The sequence below is a fragment of the Pyxicephalus adspersus genome, chromosome 10 (genome assembly GCF_032062135.1).
Source record: "Pyxicephalus adspersus chromosome 10, UCB_Pads_2.0, whole genome shotgun sequence".
NCBI classification, from domain to species: domain Eukaryota; kingdom Metazoa; phylum Chordata; class Amphibia; order Anura; family Pyxicephalidae; genus Pyxicephalus; species Pyxicephalus adspersus.
The window spans coordinates 56664346-56683206 of record NC_092867.1 but is presented as its reverse complement, the minus strand read 5'-3'; the positions used below and the strand labels follow the sequence as shown (position 1 = coordinate 56683206).

The 18861-nt window shown below is 43.0% G+C and overlaps 3 protein-coding genes across 4 annotated transcripts in view; 2 read left to right on the top strand and 1 right to left on the bottom strand.

Moving 5' to 3' along the window:
* LOC140338885 (uncharacterized) overlaps positions 1–18861 on the top strand; it is a 114212-nt gene that overhangs the window by 74732 nt on the left and 20619 nt on the right. The window contains exons 13-21 of the mRNA XM_072423204.1: positions 2222–2309; positions 2459–2560; positions 3040–3243; positions 8414–8656; positions 9330–9473; positions 16120–16201; positions 17491–17535; positions 18494–18611; positions 18722–18844. Of these exons, the coding sequence (XP_072279305.1) occupies positions 2222–2309; positions 2459–2560; positions 3040–3243; positions 8414–8656; positions 9330–9473; positions 16120–16201; positions 17491–17535; positions 18494–18611; positions 18722–18844 (1149 nt within the window). The remainder of the gene's footprint in view (positions 1–2221; positions 2310–2458; positions 2561–3039; positions 3244–8413; positions 8657–9329; positions 9474–16119; positions 16202–17490; positions 17536–18493; positions 18612–18721; positions 18845–18861) is intronic.
* LOC140339117 (uncharacterized) lies at positions 3365–6584 on the top strand. 2 transcript variants are annotated; one of them, XM_072423687.1, is made up of 2 exons: positions 3365–3517; positions 5388–6584. In XM_072423687.1, exons 1-2 carry the CDS (start codon positions 3504–3506, stop codon positions 6163–6165), a joined length of 792 nt encoding a protein of 263 aa, XP_072279788.1. In that variant the 5' UTR covers positions 3365–3503; the 3' UTR covers positions 6166–6584. The 2 variants fall into 2 exon arrangements, with proteins under 2 accessions (XP_072279788.1, XP_072279787.1); XM_072423686.1 differs by having other exon boundaries at positions 5364–6584.
* On the bottom strand, positions 12092–17303 carry LOC140339116 (uncharacterized). The gene is made up of 7 exons (XM_072423685.1): positions 17210–17303; positions 16542–16660; positions 16134–16322; positions 15929–16031; positions 15694–15818; positions 15041–15152; positions 12092–14923 (listed from the first exon to the last, which is right to left on the bottom strand). Exons 2-7 carry the CDS (start codon positions 16617–16619, stop codon positions 14706–14708), a joined length of 825 nt encoding a protein of 274 aa, XP_072279786.1. The 5' UTR covers positions 16620–16660; positions 17210–17303; the 3' UTR covers positions 12092–14705.

Sequence of the window (18861 nt, the reverse complement as noted above, 5' to 3'; positions counted from 1 at the left end):
CTGGGAAAAATAAAAACAATATGGTTACTCGAAATCATACCTCACCTATGCCCAATCTTTAGGAGGATTTCCTCTACCTTTCATGGCCCTCACCACTCCTCAACTTATGGGTCATCACCCATCAACTCATTGCTCCTCCCACATCAGCTCATTGCGTGTCCTCTCCATACACATCACTACACAACGTTTCCTCTCCATACACATCACTATACATCATGTCCCCTCCATAGACATCACTATACAACGTTTCCTTTCCATAGACATCACTATAGAATAAGTCCCCTTTATACACATTAATATACATCCTGTCTCCTCAATACACATCACTTTACAGTGTTACCTCTCCATAGATATTACTATGCAATATGTCCCCGCCATACACATCACTATACAATGTGTATATGTGACAATAAAGTGAACCTGTCATTGCATACACAGTAAAGAGCACTTACACCCATTGAGATTTATCGAGGGACCCTGCTGACAAAGGGAAGCTGTCATAATGCTGATCTGGTTTTGACATGTGTCATCTGCTTTCTTTTTTCATGATCAGACTTCACTGGCAGCATGTTTTTTGATTTTTTAGGCAGTGGAGAGGATAAGGATGTTGCATTGGGTGTTATCTGTTGTATTTGCTCACACAGGTGGCACTTTAAATAGCGGCAATGCTCCTGATGGAGATCATGTGACCTTTGCCTAGGCAGTATTGGATGTGATCACACCGGCCCGTGGAGTCCCCAGATAAAATCCTGCCTTGGAACTCTTACCAATCTTTTAAAATTGAATGTCTGACACCTAACTTCCAGCTCTGCAGTGAGCCCACTACCCGGGGGTTCTCTACACCCACCCTTATTATTCTGGTAGATGGAGCACCTCAATATCTTATTTGGCCCTGCTTGACTTTGTAACGTTTCTGTCTTCTTTTACTTCAGCCCGGCGTCCCATCAGCTGTCTTGATCCAAGATGGAAGATCAGGGCCAGCAAGAGGAGCACAGCATTTCCTCGCTGGACCTGCAGGTGGGTGCAATAACCCTTTTCAAACCTTTAAAAACTGGGCTGGGTCACTGACAGGTATAGAGGAGGCCAAATCAACCCAAACTATTTGTTACTTTAGTCTTAATCCACCAGCTGATTGATGGTATCCATCATCCGTGTGTAGCCCCTAATACAAACTGTAGGTATCGGTCCTGAGAATCGAACTGAAGGAGTTTTTGGCAGGAGTTTAGGATTACCATTGGTTCACCTCCTGCTCATTGCAGTCATGATGAAGGGAGAACCCCAAATATTAGTTGTTTCCTCTATGTAGGCCTTTTCTGTCATGGACTGATCCCTATGGCTTGGTGTTCACCATAAGCTAACCCTGGCAGGGACCTAGGGGGAATTCCACCGGATATTAGTAGGGTGCCACAGTTTTTGTATGCATTTAGAACCACCATACCTGGGGTCTAATATGGTTAGGGTCATGTGCTTTACCAAACTTGGTGTCCAGCATAGTGGCAAGCTTGTAGTCCACCAGGCTTTGGGTCCAACACCCCACCAAACATAGTCTCCACTATTTCAGCAAGCTTGAGGTTTAACATACTTAAGGTCTAGTTCCCCACCAAACTTGGTCTTCATCATTTCACCAAGCTTAAAGTCCACTATACTTGAGGTCCAACACTGCACCAAACTTGGTGTCCAGTATTTCAACAAGCTTGGGGTCCAACATTCCTAAGGTCCAGACTTCGTTCAGCAAGCTCGAGGTCCGATATTCTTAAGGTCCAGCGAGTCCAGTAAAGCATTTTGGCACCATGGGATCCACCGTGTTTGAGGACCAACACTCCATCAATCTTGGTTTCCAGCATTTAAGCAAGCTTGGAGTCAGTTATGTTTGAGGTCCAGTGCCCCACCATGCTTGGAGTTGTTCTGTAGGCAGCTAGAGAGATTTTACATTAAGCTTCTAGATATTTCTGTTGTTACAACCCCAAACTGTTCCCAAATCTGTGGACCACGTGAAGTCCATAAGTCTCAATATAACACCAAATAGCCACGTTTGGCCTTCATGCCACACATTGACAGCAGGAACCTAGAAAGACCATTTTGATCTTTAGGGTTGACAAGCACAGGGAGTCGAGGATAGGAGCATAGAGAGGCTGAATGGAAACTATTATAGGTTGTTATATATACCTGAGTGAATATCTGACTGAAGGAGCTGATTAAAGCTCTGACTTGACATGTACAGGATGAATTTCAGCCGGTGGTCAAACTGGAGGAGGACGAGATCTACGTGCAAGTTAAGGAGGAGGAAATTCCAACCGAGATCAGCACAGGTGGGTGATAATCTTACACAAGGTTCACCCACCCCTCACCATACTTTAGCCTCACCAGCCAGGAGACGTGACCCGTCACACTCCCCCACACATACTTGATGGGGTCTCTCAAACATCTCAGGAGGCCTCACACTTATCTGTATTTACAGACCATGGAGACACCATGGGAAACCAAGCAAAGGCTCATTTCGGGGGGGACCAGATGGCGTTGCAGGTTTCAGACGAGGGAATCTCCACGCACATGCTGCATAGTAAGTAGTAAATGGTATTTAAACAGTAATATAAAGGGAAAGAGGAACTGTCAAAGTTTGATCTTTTAGTTTAGGTATTGTAAATCAGGGAGGCAGAGCTGAATCAGAAATGCATTAATACCTTGTTCTGATAGGATATTAGGGGCATATTTTACCAACTGTATGGCGATACAGTTTTTAGATGAACACCATACTTCGGGTTGGCACATCCATTAAAAAACATCTAGATGGCCCTCTAAACATCTAGTTGGCCATTGGAGAATATGAAAATATCTCAGCTTACAGCATTTTAGGACTGCAAAAAAAGTGAAAAAATGGGAGAAGCTTAGACACTCATTTAATAGGGCCCACAAGAACCAGTTAGGTGTTTCAGACCCATTTTGGTCACGTTGACCCTTGATCTCACAGGTTCTTCATTATAGGACATCATTTTATTTTCAGGTGCCAACCAATTTCTTGCTATTTTGTTTTCCCAACAGGGAAGTCGAACTTTGGAAAAAGCTCACGCTGGGACATCAGCCTGGAGCAGTTAATCAGCATGGTCCATGAGCGACCAGAGTTATGGGACACTGAGTGCCCACGCTATTCCGACCGGTACAGGAAAAAGAAAGTTTGGGATGAGGTGTGTGCACTTCTGACCCCTGACTGGCCCATCCTTAGCGAGCGGCAGAAAAAACAGCGAGGTGAGCATTTGGCACAGTCCTCTTAAAAATCACCCTGCCCCATCTATCCAGGACACATGAGGGCCCATTTAAGGAGCTCTTATTTTAAAGAGGCCTAAACATAGTTTCATTTTGCAGCAAAAGATGTTCATACTCGGTGGCGCTCAGCGAGAGATCGATATCGGAGGGACCTGAACGAGAGCCAAGGGAAGAGGATTTCGGGGAACCAGAAGAAGAAGCCATAAGTCTTCTTTAAAGACCTCAGCTTCCTAAAGAGGAGCATGGAGATGCGGGAGTAAGTACTTTGAGGTGGTCTGAGTCCACAGACATCTACAAGATCACTACACCATGTAGCTGTCACCTGTCTATAATTAGCTACTACACTGCAGGTATGGTTGGGGTCTGTAGGATTTTGGGTGGCTGGTGCACTCAAAGCTCATTAATGAAAGTCATCAACTGGTCATTGACCCATTGGTAGGCCTCAACCTTTCGTGAGTCGGAATTCAAAACAGGAGGCTTAATCAGGTAAGAAATATGGGAATTTCCGTTGTTTCTGGCTTGACAGATTCTTTTTAAAGGAGTTAGTCCCCAAAAAGTAGTCAGATTTTCAGTGAGTCCTGGCCACTGAGGCACATCTTCAGTTAGTTTGGCCTTGGAAACTCTGGTGGTGGGATCTTTTGCTGGATTTCATATCCTATCCCCGTGCATGAGTGCTAAAAAAAAGTTGTCAAGCTCCTCCCACAAATTCCATAAATAATGCAATATTAAAGGTATAGAGCCATTTAATAGGTTGGGATAGAAACAAGCTTAAAAAAAGATTGGCCTTAAGGAGCTTTATGGTACATATGGCAAAGAACAGGAAGAACCAAACCAATAGACTTTTCCTTAGAGATATATCTGGGGTATCTTCTGTTGACTAACGATGGCCATAAACATCATCACCCATCCCATGGAACTGGATAGAACAGGCAAATATTTTCCTTTGCTTGTAGAGATATTAAGTAATTGTCACTGGTGACGGTTCATATTAGGATTTTCTTTCCCATTTTTGGGCTTCAGCTCAAGCCAATGGACCCTTAATGGCTGGGGTGGAATGTGTACTTTGAAGCATAGCAGAAATCCATCTGTTCAGTTTGGCCATCTCCATGGATGGGTGGGTCTCATGCTTGGATGATTTTGGACTATACGGGAAACGTACATGATTATTGCCAATCCCTTATTTAGAATATTTGCTGCCACATCCCAAATATCTTTCAAATAACAAGAAACTGAGTTCCAAAGGGAATTTTAAGGCAGCCAACACATGAAGTATAATAAAAACAAATTTATTTGAATAATGGTTTAAAATTGAATAATACTAGAAATTCCAAAAACAAACCTCCAAGTTACCCAATTCTCTGTGCAATCATCATCCCAAGAAACACACCATGTAAGCAGGTAAGGATATCCAGCATATACATACAAATATAGTATGGGGGGTGTACAATAAAAATGGGGAATTATTCAAAGGTTTCGACGCGTTTCACAGATGTAAATCCGCTTCATCAGGATACAGCTATGTATATAATATATATATATATATATATATATTCTATATAACAATATATAAATTTCAATATAATACATATACCTATAAATTCATAATATATCATTACCAAAAGTACAAAAACAAATGCATACCACTACAAACATCCACGGCCACTTGAGTCTGGAAGGAGGTGATTCAGAGAAGGGGAGCTACAATCATATAGACACACATCCCCAGGTATATTTGGGAGAGCCTAATCAACCTGTAAGTGTTTTGGTATATACTGTTAAGAAACCAAATTTAAAGTATATATAAATGAATTGTATCAAATGATCTTTATTACATGTAATCAAAAAATAATGTTCAGAATTTTAAATATATCCCAGCAATCAGGGTATGTGTATACAAACATAATTTATTGTCAAGGATTTATATATATATTTTATTATACTTTTTTAAATGGGTTGAAATTTATATATATATATATATATACGGTATATATATATATATATATATATATATATGATTAAGCCAACATGTTTAGTTGACCCTTTAGAGGTTAATGGGAACTGAAATCAATGAATGGTGATGGATGCCTCTAACTGAAACACAGGTATATATGTGTTCTCTTTAACAGAAAAAACAAGAACCCTAACAACACAGAGGATGACGATGACTTTTCCGACATACAAAGAACATCTGTCGCTGAGGATGACACTCTGGAGATGCCGGAGATGAATGAAACTGAGGAGCTAACGTCACCTCCGGTTGTCCAGATCCCCCTAATCCAGCCACCTTCCATAACCCCCACCTTCCAACAGTCAGTTGAGCCATCAACTTCAACTCCAAAGAACTCCAAAGCCTCGAAGAAGCACAAGATCACCATGAAACCACAGGACGATTTTGAGTCAAAAATCATGGACATGATGGTCAGCATGCAGGACAAGCAGAAGAGGTTTCACGAAGAACAGAGGCAGAAGTTGGCCGAATGCCCGCCTGAGATTGACCATTTTCAGAACTTGAATGACGATGACGTCACGTTCCTGCGCAGCCTGCTGCCATACTTCAAAAGGACGCCTGAGAACAAGAAGTTGGACTTACGGATTGGGGTTTTAAACATTGTCTCCCAGTTAGTAGATGGCTCAGTTTACGAGAACTCTTCACCGCCATCTTTTGTTGAAACACAATTCTCTGACCATTCCATTTCTGGAGCTTTCATACCATCTCAACCCACCACTCCAGCCCGGTACAACAGGACATCCTATGGTAACATGCCCGCCACTTCCTCCTCGTACAGCCTTGTCTCGTCCACATCCACTTCCTATCAAACCTCTCATCCTGGTCAACATGGAGACAAAACATACATGTATTCAACCTCATCACCATCACCACGGCCGTGTATGCAGGATCTGTGAAGGTAAACTTTTGGTTGAGGTGCAAGTCTGCACTCTGTGAGCACCAGCAATATCAACTGCCTATTTGCATAAATATAATATATTTAAATATATTTCTCCCACTCCGCATCATCCAATTATGCGTATGCGTATAATTCAAATATGAAATTTGTATTATAGACAGCCATAGTTCATTTTTGCATGTTACAAAATCTCCACTGAAGTATTCAGGGCAGTTTGGTGTTGAGCCATAACCATTTTTAGCACTTTGCATGGGGTATCTGGCACCACCCCTCCGTCATCCTCTCCACCGCCAAAACCCAGTGTGCATTCTGCTTTGCACACCCTGCAGGGTGGTCACAGCCCCTCCCACTACCGATAGGGTTTTATTTTTAGTTTGGCTATGGTACCAGTGAATAAAATTATTCCATTTGGATCTTTGGTCTGATGGCTTTCATGTTTATTGTCACAACTACTATTTAAAGTGTTCCTGTGGTAAGCACACCGAGGCTCAGCTGGTTCCGGCATGTACTCCAATGCATAGAAGAGCTTTCTAGAGGTCAGTCTGGCTCTGCCCTTCCCATGTCTTCTTACTGACTGATTACTTTAATTGGTAGCCTCCGTTACCAACGTACATGATGCATACAGGTTTGCTGTAAACCAATGCTGGTTAAGTTATTGTGCCATGACAAGGCTTCTGGGAATTTGGCAAGATCCACATTCCAGGTAGTAGATCTAATTGACCTTCCACCCCCAGTCTGGACACACGTATGTCTTCATATTGTGCGTGGTCATACTATTCTCTTTGAGGTAATGGCAGTCCAGACAAAAATACACCGGCTTCTGTCCCATGTTGGGCTCCCCATCTATCTTCAGGCTCCACTTGGGGATGCATCATCATACTCCATAGTGTTCTGCAGTGCAGGTAATCGCGTCAATGGGAATTCTGAGTTCTGTGAGGGAGTCTCCATCTTGTAGAGGGCCCCCTTAGCTGGGACTATCTGGGAAAGATAAATGAATTCATTAAAAAATGGAATCGAACATCAAATAAAACTTCCATAACTGCAGGCAATATATAGAGGTAAACGACTAAAGCTGTTTTACCTGAATTATATCCAAACCTTCTCCTTAGTCTTCAAAATCTGTAGAGGCCTCACTACTCAAATGGCTTACTTAGTTTTCACTGCATATTGTGTGCTTCCCACGGTGTTGATTAGAAGCTGCAGCAAGTCAGATTTCCTGGCCCCATTTCCTAGCTGGAGGACGTTCAACATCATCTAACTTCTCTCTCTATCGTCTGATTGTGTCTGGTACTTTTCATTCATTAGACTTCATAAAGACATCACATATGGACATGTAGGAATGCCTCCTCCCCCAGTCTGACATGTCACCCAGCAGGGCATCTATTATTTGCAGAGGGGCAATAAGGAACCATGGAAGGAAAAATAAAAAAATAAGCTTCTCGATCTAAGATAGGGCTGGACGTAAAAACCAACATGAGCAACACTAGTGAAGGACATTCCTAGTAATATCTAGAATCCAGGAGGGCTGTGGATCATAAAAAGGCAATAACTATTGGGTGTGGCTGGGAATACCCAACCTACTTATGAACCTGACTCAGGAGTTGGTGTTCCCAGACGACCAACAACATAGCAGAAAAGGCCTGGACTAGTGCAGACATCTAGATGGCTTCAAGCATCCCACTCAATAAAGCACCATACCTAAAAACCTTTTCAATAGGTTTTATTACCCTGGATGGAACATTAAATGTGACATGACACAAGAAATACCCCAGACATATTACTGACTGCTGGTGGTCTGTGTTTATGGAGCTGAGTGGGGCTTCTTTGTGATGAGTGTGAAATGCAGAGGGGTTACTAGGAGAGGAAGGAAAATGTGAGACATAAACCTCCATTTAGAAAGCTTAGCTGTGGGGGGGCGCATGCGCGCAGTGGACTTTTTTGGCGCAGTGATCTGGCTTCGCACATCTCGGGCACACCGACCACCTTTCCCTAGGGATCCCGTGAGCTACAGCTGGGATACTCACCTCTCATCGTTCCTGAATAGCCCCAGACTCATTTGTGGTTATGGGTCTGATGGGCAATTAGGCGAAAAAAGCGATCCAAGGACCTCATAGGTACCACGGCCTGCACTCCAAGATGGCGCCCAAGACTCCTGGCGCGGATGACTGAGCTAGAGACCCCTTGGACGATCTACCCCCATCTGACAGCAGTCTGCAGCAGTTTCCCTTTAGACCTCTCCCCTGCAGACCCTGAACCAGGTGAGCGATGGCTTACTAAAATAAAGGAGATTATGAGAACTGCCTTAGTGAAGGAAAATACAGAGCTGGGGGCCCGCATTGCAATATTAGAAGATCGGTTAGATAATGTGACCACAGTTTTGGAGGGGCATGAAAAGGATTTGGATACTGTACAAATAGAATTGCAAAATCTGCAGGGTCAGCTAGAAGATGCTGAGAACGGAGCCAGAACAGATAATTTGAGGATCAGAGGTATTCCTGAAAGTGTTGTAGATCTTCAAGGTTTTGTTTCCGCATTATTGAACCATTTATTACCTGATGTGCCCCCTGATCGTCTTGAAATAGACAGGGTCCATAGGGCCTTATCTCGTAAACCTATAGATGGTCCTCCTCGGGACCTTGTTATAAAGTTCCACTACCACCATACTAAGGAAATGATCCCGTAAGCATCTCGTGCCAAAGATTCTCGTTTTTCAAGATTTTTCTTACCAGATTTTTGCAGACCCCCCACAGTCCACTATACAAAAGCGCAGAGTTTTGAAACCCTACCTCAAGATCCTTCAGGATAATAATGTGCGGTACAGATGGGGCTTTCCATTTAAATTGCTTTATACTTACCACAATCAACCCTATTCTGTGCCCACTGCAGCGGAATTACGAAAATGTCTGATGGACTTATCCTTGTATCTCTACATGAAGTTTCCTTGGATCACTCCATAGGGAGATCTCCAATCACAATCTTTCCGCAAGACGGCTGATGGATGACTTAACTTTGATTTGTTTAAGCTAACATAGCTAGATTCACGTATTCTGATGGTAGCTTGGTCTGACCATGATCCAGTTCTTGTGACTTGCAACTCCTTTTTCCCTAAACAATCATTTAATAATTGGTGTTTGAATGATTCTCTATTGTCCTACTCTCCAGCTATGGCTTACCTAATAGCTAAGACTACGGAGTATTTTCGGATAAACACAGGCACTGTTTCTTCACCCATGGTTCTGTGGGACGCCTATAAAACAGTGGTACGAGGAGTCCTTATCCATCATACATCCAGACGCAAACGGGAGCGTACTAAACAATTAGCTAAGTTAACAATTAGAGGAATTAGAGGTGATCTCACAAAGTTTTAGGCGACATCCCACAGAACGTAATAGGAAACTCTTCCCCCAAGCCAAAACAGACCTAAATCTACCCTGTTTCCCCGATTATAAGGCACTGTCTTATATTTTTTGAAATGCCAAAATATACCCTAGGTCTTATTTTCAGGGGATGTCTTATTTTTCCATGAAGACGACTACAGTACACATTTATTGTTGAAAGTCACTCATGATCACTCATGTGCCATTGATTGTCCCCTTCTGATCACTCATGTTCCATTGATTGTCCCCTTCTGATCACTCATGTGCCGTTCATATTCCCCTTCTGATCACGCTATGCCATTGATTGTCCCCTTCTGATCACTCTATGCAATGACTGTCCCCTTCTGATCACTCTATGCAATGACTGTCCCCTTCTGATCACTCTATGCAATGACTGTCCCCTTCTGATCACTCTATGCCATTGATTGTCCCCTTCTGTTCACTTACCGGTAATTAAGTGTAGGGATCTCTGTTAGGGCAGGGATCAGCAGCTTGCTTCCTGGTGCAGAATGCCGGCTTGTTACTTTCAGTTTCACTCTGCACTGCAGCCAGGAGCAGACACGTGCTGCAGCCAGCATCAAGGAGACACACACAGGATCGGATATCGGGGGATGTCTTATTCATGGGTGAGTGTCTTATTTTAATTATTTTTTCAAAAATCGGGGGTGTAATGGGGATGTCGTAAAATCGGGGAAACACGGTATGTTTAGCAGATACTGTAGAGCGTACCATTCGGTGGACGCAACAAGAATTTTACGCTAACAATAATAAGATTGGTACCATGTTGGCCAATAATTTGAGACAAATTCCCAAGCATAGATCAGCATTCACTTTACGTACTAGGAATCATGTTCAGACCTCTAACCCGATAAAGGAGGAAATTGAGGAATTCAGTTCTCAACTAACTTATGCTCCTATCTCTTGATATGAACAAGGCCTTTGATTCGATATCCTGGACATATTTGAATTCGGCTTTGCAAAGATGGAATATAGGTACAGGGTTTGGAGCATAGAACAACGCTATATACTCTAGTCCAACGGCCACTGTGCACTATTGTGGATATACTTCCAAATCTTTTAATATTGCTTGGGGTACTAGGCAGGGGTGTCCCCTATCCCCCTTGATTTTTGTGTTGGCATTAGAACCTCTTTTATCAGACAAAGTGATGAAATCTGTGTATTTCACACTCCTCAATATACACATACAATTTAATTATTCGCAGATGACATTTTGCTATATATAAGATCACCTCATGTGACTTTACCGTCTCTGATAAAGGTACTAACAGAGTTTGAACAGTTGCCGAGGCCTAAGGTAAACCCATCAAAATCTTTAGCATTGAACGTTTCCCTACAACCAACAGAATTAGTTACTATTCAGGCCAATTTTCCTTATACCTAGATTAAGGAATTTCCATATTTAGGGGTATGGATTGTTGCCGACAATAATGGACTTTTTGGGGCTGACTATATACCTTTATTAAGGTCATTGTGTGTACTCTTGAGATCTTGGGATGAACCCTATCTCTCATGGTTTGGTCGTATCAATGCTGTTAAGATGACTTTTCTGCCTAAAATCCTATATTTTTGCTACTTCTTCCTATATCTATCCCCTTTTGTAATCTGTCAGACTCTTCAAAAAAAGGTGTTGTGCTTTATATGGAAAGCTGGCCTCCCTCGCATTGCTATACATATACTTTTTCGTGCTAAGTTAAATGGAGGTCCTGGAAGTACCTCACCTGTACTCCTACTACAAAGACTCCCAAATAGCACCTCTTATTTCTATCCACATCAGAGATTGCCCATTATGGGCATTAACTGAATCCTCCATTATCCCTGCTAACTCATTAATCAATCTTTTCTGGAGTCCCCGGACAGTTAGACCCAGATCCCTTAGCCCATTTTTACAGCACATGTTGCAAATTTGGGATGCCACTAAAAACAAAGCCAAATTAATTAGTGGTCACCGCCCCCTAATGAAGATATTTGGGGCTTTTTCGATATTTGCAAATATGGCATTTTCTCAGTAGTTTGCTTGGTAACTTGCAATTTCCATTAGGAATTTTGAACGTACATGCAGGCTTACACCGGCCACAGTAGGTGCTATCTCTTATAATATATACATCTATTGTTCAAACATGGTTTAACAAACCGTTATCTTACCTGTCAACATGGGATAAGGAACTTTCCAATAAATTCTCAGAAGATACTTCTGGTTTATGGCTAGCCATATCCAAATCTTCTAGAATCGTACTTGCATTGCAAAATTCTTATAAGGGCCTCATGAGATGGTATCTAACCCCAGCAAGGGTAGCCCATGCCTTACCTAACAGATCTCCAAATTGTTTTAGGGGATGTAATGCAAAGGGTACTATGGGTCATATTCGGTGGTTCCACCCCAAAGTTTCCAGACTATGGATAAGAGTGTACCATATGATTTGTACTGTTCTAGGTTCTAATTTAATCAAAGACCCGTGACAAGCCTTATTCCATGTTCCATTGCAAGACGTTGATAGGAAAGCTTCAATTCTTATCTCTCACATTTTTATGGCTACCAAGCAGACTATTGCACATGCCTGGAAAACTAAATTGAATTTTTGGGAAATTAAAAATCGAATGCAGGGGACAATGGTTAATGAAAAGATCACGGCCATTATTATTGATACATGATCAATTTTTGGATATCTGTCAGCCCTGGCTGGACTACTACTACTACCATCCCCAAGGACGCTTTCCCTCCTTCATATTTGATTTGTTTCTGTAAATGTTTTATATTAGAACATACTTACCCCTTCCCTTCGTCCTTTTCTTTTCTCTTTTTCTTCACTTTTCCTTTTTTCCCTTGTTTCTCTTTTTTGTAAAAATTAGAAGCTGAGAGAATTATACTTTGCGTGGATGTTTCTCTAACCATGAGTATTTCATTTGAGTTTTATTATTTTTATTTGGTTTTTTGTTTCACGGAGCAATTGTACACATGGGGTATGATAACTTTTGTATACTAATATGTAACTTTGAACAGCTGATTATTATATTCTAATCTTCTTTGTCAAATAACCAATTCTGACTTTCTCAGAATGCATACATGTGATTTTGTAATCTGCTCCTTGTTAATTGTATTTGTTTATGCGTTTCAATAAACTATTTTGTACCAGAAGGTTAGGCTGTGTTAGGTAAACTAGAGAACTGACATAAAGGCACTAGAATAATGGGAGAGACCTCTACAGATATTACAACCAACTTTAAGGAACCTTCTTTAACCTGTCATGGTCGAGCCATTTCAGACGAGAGATCTTTGGGCCCCCAGATAACATATCTTAGGTTTAGGACTTAAACTTCAGGAACACAGTAAATATGACCTAAAGCTAACTAAAAAATATTTACAATTCATAAATGTGTTTATTAATATCATTTTGGAGTTTTTCTGATCCACTTTTTTCAGGATTTGAGGATCAATTTTTCAAATAGTTCTCTTTATCTATCAGGATGCAATTGGGAAAGTCTCACTATCCAGATTGGTTCCTCAGCCAGGAATTGTTATTGTTAAATATCCTCTGGTGCAAAACATTATATAATGGCAAATTCAAAGGAGCTAAAGACCTATATTTTGATGTAAGATCCTCGGGGGTGGGACTAGTTTTATTTATTTTTAGCCCAGAAACCATTAGGCAAGCTAGCTGGAGGTCAGGAAAAATGTTATTACTCGCTGTAATTTGTTACCTGACTACTGGAATGTGGCTAAATTAGAAATACCTAAACCTGTAAGTTCCTAACAGTTGCAGAATGTTTGCATTGGCATTGACCTGGTCCCATTGCCTTATTTTTGAAGTCTTCTGGAGCAGGTATGTGCTGCATTGTGATAGTGTAAAGAAACCAATGATACTTATATACTCTCTTTATGACAGACCTAACAATTCTCGAGCAAAGTTCTGAACTCTTGGGTATCCTAGATAGGAACATTACAGTGTAATCTCCTTAGGTATGGGGGCTTATATACATGCTTATGACTGCAGTCTTGGTGAACAGGTCTGAGTAATGTGGTGTTATCTCACTGCTAGAATACCCAAACAAGGGACCTTACAGTTTAAGCTCCGCAGGGGTGGGGAATTATGTGAATGCCTATTGAATGGGGCACCAGGCTTACCTACCATCAAGTATAAGCACATAGCAGTAGTAAGTAAACTACTCTAGTTCCAAGATTTTACAGCTGGTGTGTCCCCAGTAAGAACAATATATTGTCAGCTTCCTTGGCATGGGACTGTGGCAAGAGAACATTACAGCAGGCAGTGGTGGGGAGAAGACCCTAAAACTTTAATGATAAAAAAGACAATGGACGGTGGTTGTAGGTGAGTGAACATGGATTTCCGGCACCAACATCTCACAACTATTACACACCAACTAGCAACATGACACTGTAAGCTCCTCAGAGGCGGAGACATTAGAATGTTTATGACCATGCAACTTTTGTGGAGTTGGCGCCAGGGTCATGAAGCTCAACTGACTGATTTATTGACATACGGTATTATCTCCTCAAGGGTGGGGGAATTAATCGAGATTTTACTTAAGTCCCCAAGAGATAATGGTATTAGTATGATACAACATTCTACTGTTCAATCACAAACACTTTTGGCACACTGTTTTCCAATGGTGCACCATGATGCTATAGGCGGGGCTTGTCCCCCATATGAGTCTTCTGGTGTTTGACCAAGTAGGAGTTTGTGGTGAAGCACTTGCCACACTGGAGACATGAATACGGTTTGTTCCCGCTATGGTAAGTCTTGTGCAACAGTAAATAAGACTTCTGGGAAAAAGTTTTGCCGCAGTCCGAGCAGGAAAATGGTTTTTCACCAGTGTGGATGCGCTGGTGCATGCAGAGGCTGGCATTGCGTGCAAAGCACTTCCCACACTCCGAGCAGGAAAAGGGTTTTTCGCCCGTGTGGCAGCGCTCATGCAGCGTGAGGTAGGATTTCTGCGTGAAGCACTTGCCACAGTCCTCACAGGAGTAAGGCTTCTCTCCTGTGTGCGTGATCCGGTGCCGGACCAGGTGTGAGTTGTAGGCAAAGCATTTCCCGCACTCAGGGCAGACATATTGCTTCTTCCCCAGGTGGAATTTCTGGTGTGAGACAAGGTGAGACTTGCACAGGAAAGATTCACTACAGTCAGTTCAAAGGAAGACCTGGTCACCCCCTCGGCTAATGCCAGGCGCCATGAGGTCTGGAGAGCTTGAGAAGTAACTATTGTGTTCCGAGACAGGAAACGAGTCCGATTTACTACAAAAGTGCCCATGAGCAGGATGTCCCCTAATATCTTTGGCAACATTTTCATTGGTATCTAAACTATGCGAAAACACAGGATGATGCTCTGGGGAGTTCTCGTATGCACCTGTGGGACATAAAATCAGCCTTAAACTGAGATCATAGCAAACCTACGTGGGGTTCATGGTGGACATGAGGAAGGAGAACCTGGGACCCTTTTCTGGATTTATTGTTTATTACTCACCTGTGATGATCTCCGTTGGGCTTTCCTCCTCTTTACACGGATCATCGCCCCTCACATACAGCTCCTGACCAGTATGAATTTGGGTTATGATAACAGCCTCGACGTCTTCGGCCTACAACCAACATTAACAAAACCACATTTCTGAGCAAGCCTCTACTAAACAAAATTCGGAAGTACCAATGGACAGTTCTTATTCATTGGGTACACATGACAAGACCAGGATAGACAATATGTTCAAAAACATTAGGTCTTGCTCTAAATCATTGAGTTTAGGTGCTTCGCTGACCACAAAAAATCATGTACATAGCCATGTAACCTTAACTCGCAGTAAACCAGGTCCTAGGCCTTTAGGATGAATTAGAATGATGATGCCAAGCCAGGTCTTCACCTCCAACATCCATACATGACCTCACAAATGCTCTTCTGGCTAACTGGACAGAAAGAGAGCCTCCAAAATCTTTCAGAAAGCCTAGAAAAGTGAAGGTTGGCTACAACCTGTAGGAAACTCCATAATAATGTCCCATAACCTGGAATGGGAAGTCCAACAAGGTGTGATGGACAGTAGCCCTCGGACACAAGATACATAGAGAGAGGTGTCTTTAGAGCCCAGGCTCAGTAATAGTTCTTCTTTTACCTTTATATGTTCCTCTTACCTTCTGATTGTCTAAGTCATCTCTAGGGATCTCAGTGGAATTTTCAGAGAGCTTCTGGCCCTCTTGTGTGGAATCCCGGGAATACAGAGGACGGGGACATCTCTCTGGTGGGTTCCTGGATCCATCTGTAGGAAACACACACACTGACTGAATACATTGTCTCTATGTGTTTATCAGATGATGGGGGATCTATCCTCCGTACTGCTCTCTCCTTTACAATAAAGTGTCCTCTTACCCGGTGATGTGAGGGTCTGGTGGTCCTCCATCATGTATTGTCCTCTTATGGAGATAAATTTGTCTTTGTAGAAATTGGTGTCTTCTTCCAAATAGTCCAGTTCCTGCATGTAGACAATGATATTATTATAGGAACCTGACACACACAATGATACAGTCACCATCCAGACACATGCCATAATAATCTCCCAGAGATTACCGCTCACCTCTTTCGTCAGCAGCTCAATGATCTTGCTGGTCAGTTGAAGGATCTTTTTGGCGTTGAAGTTCTCAGGTATCAGGGAAGGAAGTGGAGGCTCAATGATGAAGCTCTGGCTCTTACTCCACTGTCTGGACGCTACCCGGCGGTTGCTGGGTGTCACATGGTCACCGGACTTCTTCAGTGGAACATAATCCTAATAAAAATTGGAACACAATAGAACGATCTGAACTGTGGAAGCTGCGCCCAGATACAGAAAGCAGAAGCCTATGGTCTCCCTACCATGGCTTGTTCTATGTCCTTTCAAGGCAGTCATCTTGGTAGAGGCAGGGCCTTGCTTCCCTAGAATTGCCCCTCTACCCCACGCTGATTGAAACAAGGGTGATGTCATGTGACCTCCCAGAATCCCCCTCACCTCTCCGGTCAGCAGGTGGATGATCTCCAGGGTGAGGTCTAGGATCCTCTTGGTGATGTGATGCCTCTTCTTGTCCATGGTGAGGCGCAGCGCTCGATGGAGGTTGGGATGGGAGGTCTCTGCAGACAGACAGCGTTATATACCGGTACGTGTTATTATACAATGCAATACATGAAATCTAATATCACAATATTACAAGGTAAGTCTTTAGAAGGGAACGGCCATGGCATTGGCTTGAACTGAGCAGAGGACCATGGCCAAAGCTCCTAGGTCACAATAACAGCAAAGCTAACACTTGCAGCATGCACAGGAGCCCTTTCATCAATAGGGAAAAAAAGAAAAGCAGCCACGAGCCTCCCGGGATGCCTACGTCACGCATCCCGGGAGGCTCGTGGCTCTGCGCTACCATTCATTCCTTACTGAGAATTAAGGGGGCAGTGCGGCGCCCTTTTTTTAAAAAAAAAACACTACAAACAAAATTTTTACTTTAAATAAAAGGTTTGTCTACCCTTTCATGTAAAGTAAAATGTTTGAGTTTAGGTACGCTTTAGGTTCTGGTTGGAGGGACCCTTTAAATGACAACAGGATTGACTCTTGCTCATGTGTATATATCAACAACACAGCCATGGGAGGACGTCAGAGACCTAACCCTCCTCCATCGGCCGTACCTGCCCCTCCTGCGGCTATGTGCACCACCACCTGCACCCAACAGCTGACAATCACCCCAGACTAAGGAAGTAAGCGGCACATGCGTATTGTTTCTGTGGCTTTTTCCACTTTACTGCGCGTGCTCCGAAGTCGCTCCGCCCACAGGGCGTGATAAAATTTACGTAGCCGCCATGATTACCGAGGGCGGAAATGCTCTGAGTGGCCATGTTCCATGAGGGCATACTGAGGTAACTGACGTTAAGTGGATGGTTAGATAGTGAGACTCATGAAGGTGAAGTAGAAGGATGGAGAAGACCCTGCTGAAGCCAAGGAGCCTCTGGGGAGGGTAAGAGGGATTTAAACACCCATCACACACCTTATGTTGTTTTTAGTCTGTCCTACCTGACTGTTCAAATCAATGGAGGGCTATTGTGGACATTCAGCCTATATTTTGTTAGATTTGGTAAAGCTTTAATATACGCCCAACCAGCAGCATCCAAAAATAGTGAATAAACCTGGGGACTTGGAGCAGGGATGGTGGGAACCCCTATATTGTTCACATCTACGCACAGAGCTTCCTGGCAACTGTCTCATACACAGGAAGGGCGGAATGCTTCTTCTTTTTATGGATATACCACCCTCAATGCACAGGAAGAGCATCATTCAATCACACTGTACCACTGGAAAGCTCCTGAATTTGCCCTTTATAAAGATGGCCACCACACACATTTTCTTAATCGCCCCCCCTATTATTAGTGACCTCCCACCTCTTAAGCCCCACCCCTGCAGAGCACTCCCTCGTGATCGCTGGGATTTCTCCAGCATTGGATCTATTTTTCAGAAGTCCCCCTCCTTTCACTTCATCTTCCAAATTGCCCCTCAGCTGAAGCCACATTTCTGAAGACGTGTCCGTGTACAGAGCTCGGACTAGGAGGTGATTAGCCTGGTTTGTGGTCATGTGACATCCGTGGCAGGCAAAGCGGTGGATAAAATACCATTGGTGCTAAGCTGCTTTTTCATCAGTGAACCTGGGTGATCCAGCAAACCTGTTATGGTTTTGCTCGAAAGTTATTTGATATTTGCTAGCAAATGCTTTGAATTTTGGACCAGGTCCATTCCAGGTTTCCTGGATCTCCCAGCTTCATTGGTGAAAGTTTATCTTCTCCAGCCTTGGGGAGCTTTATTAAATCAGGCTCAATGTGTTTCATTTAAATACAGCTGATTTGTTTGCCGGTGATGCCATGTGTATATTATGGGGAGGAAATGTGTTTGTTAAATATATTAATAATATACTCTATCTTCAGACTTTACATGGAAGCTTCCTCAGTTCCTAAACCTGAGTGCATGGACATAGGCCATGGCCATGTGACCCAAAACGTATTGGACCTCGCCCTGGAGATCATCTACCTGCTGACCGGAGAGGTGAGGAGGATTTTGGGAGGTCACATGACTTTACAGACCTTACCAGAGAGGTGATGGGGATTGTAGGGTAGATAACACGTTTCTGTATATTTCCTACGTCTCTTATATAGAATTATGGACCTATAAAGAAGGAGACAAGGGAATGGCCACCTTCCTCCCTGACACCAAAGACAGTCAATGGCAGAAAGATCCTGGAAGTCACCCGGAAGATCACTGAGCTGCTGACGGGAGAGGTGAGCAGAGAATTCTG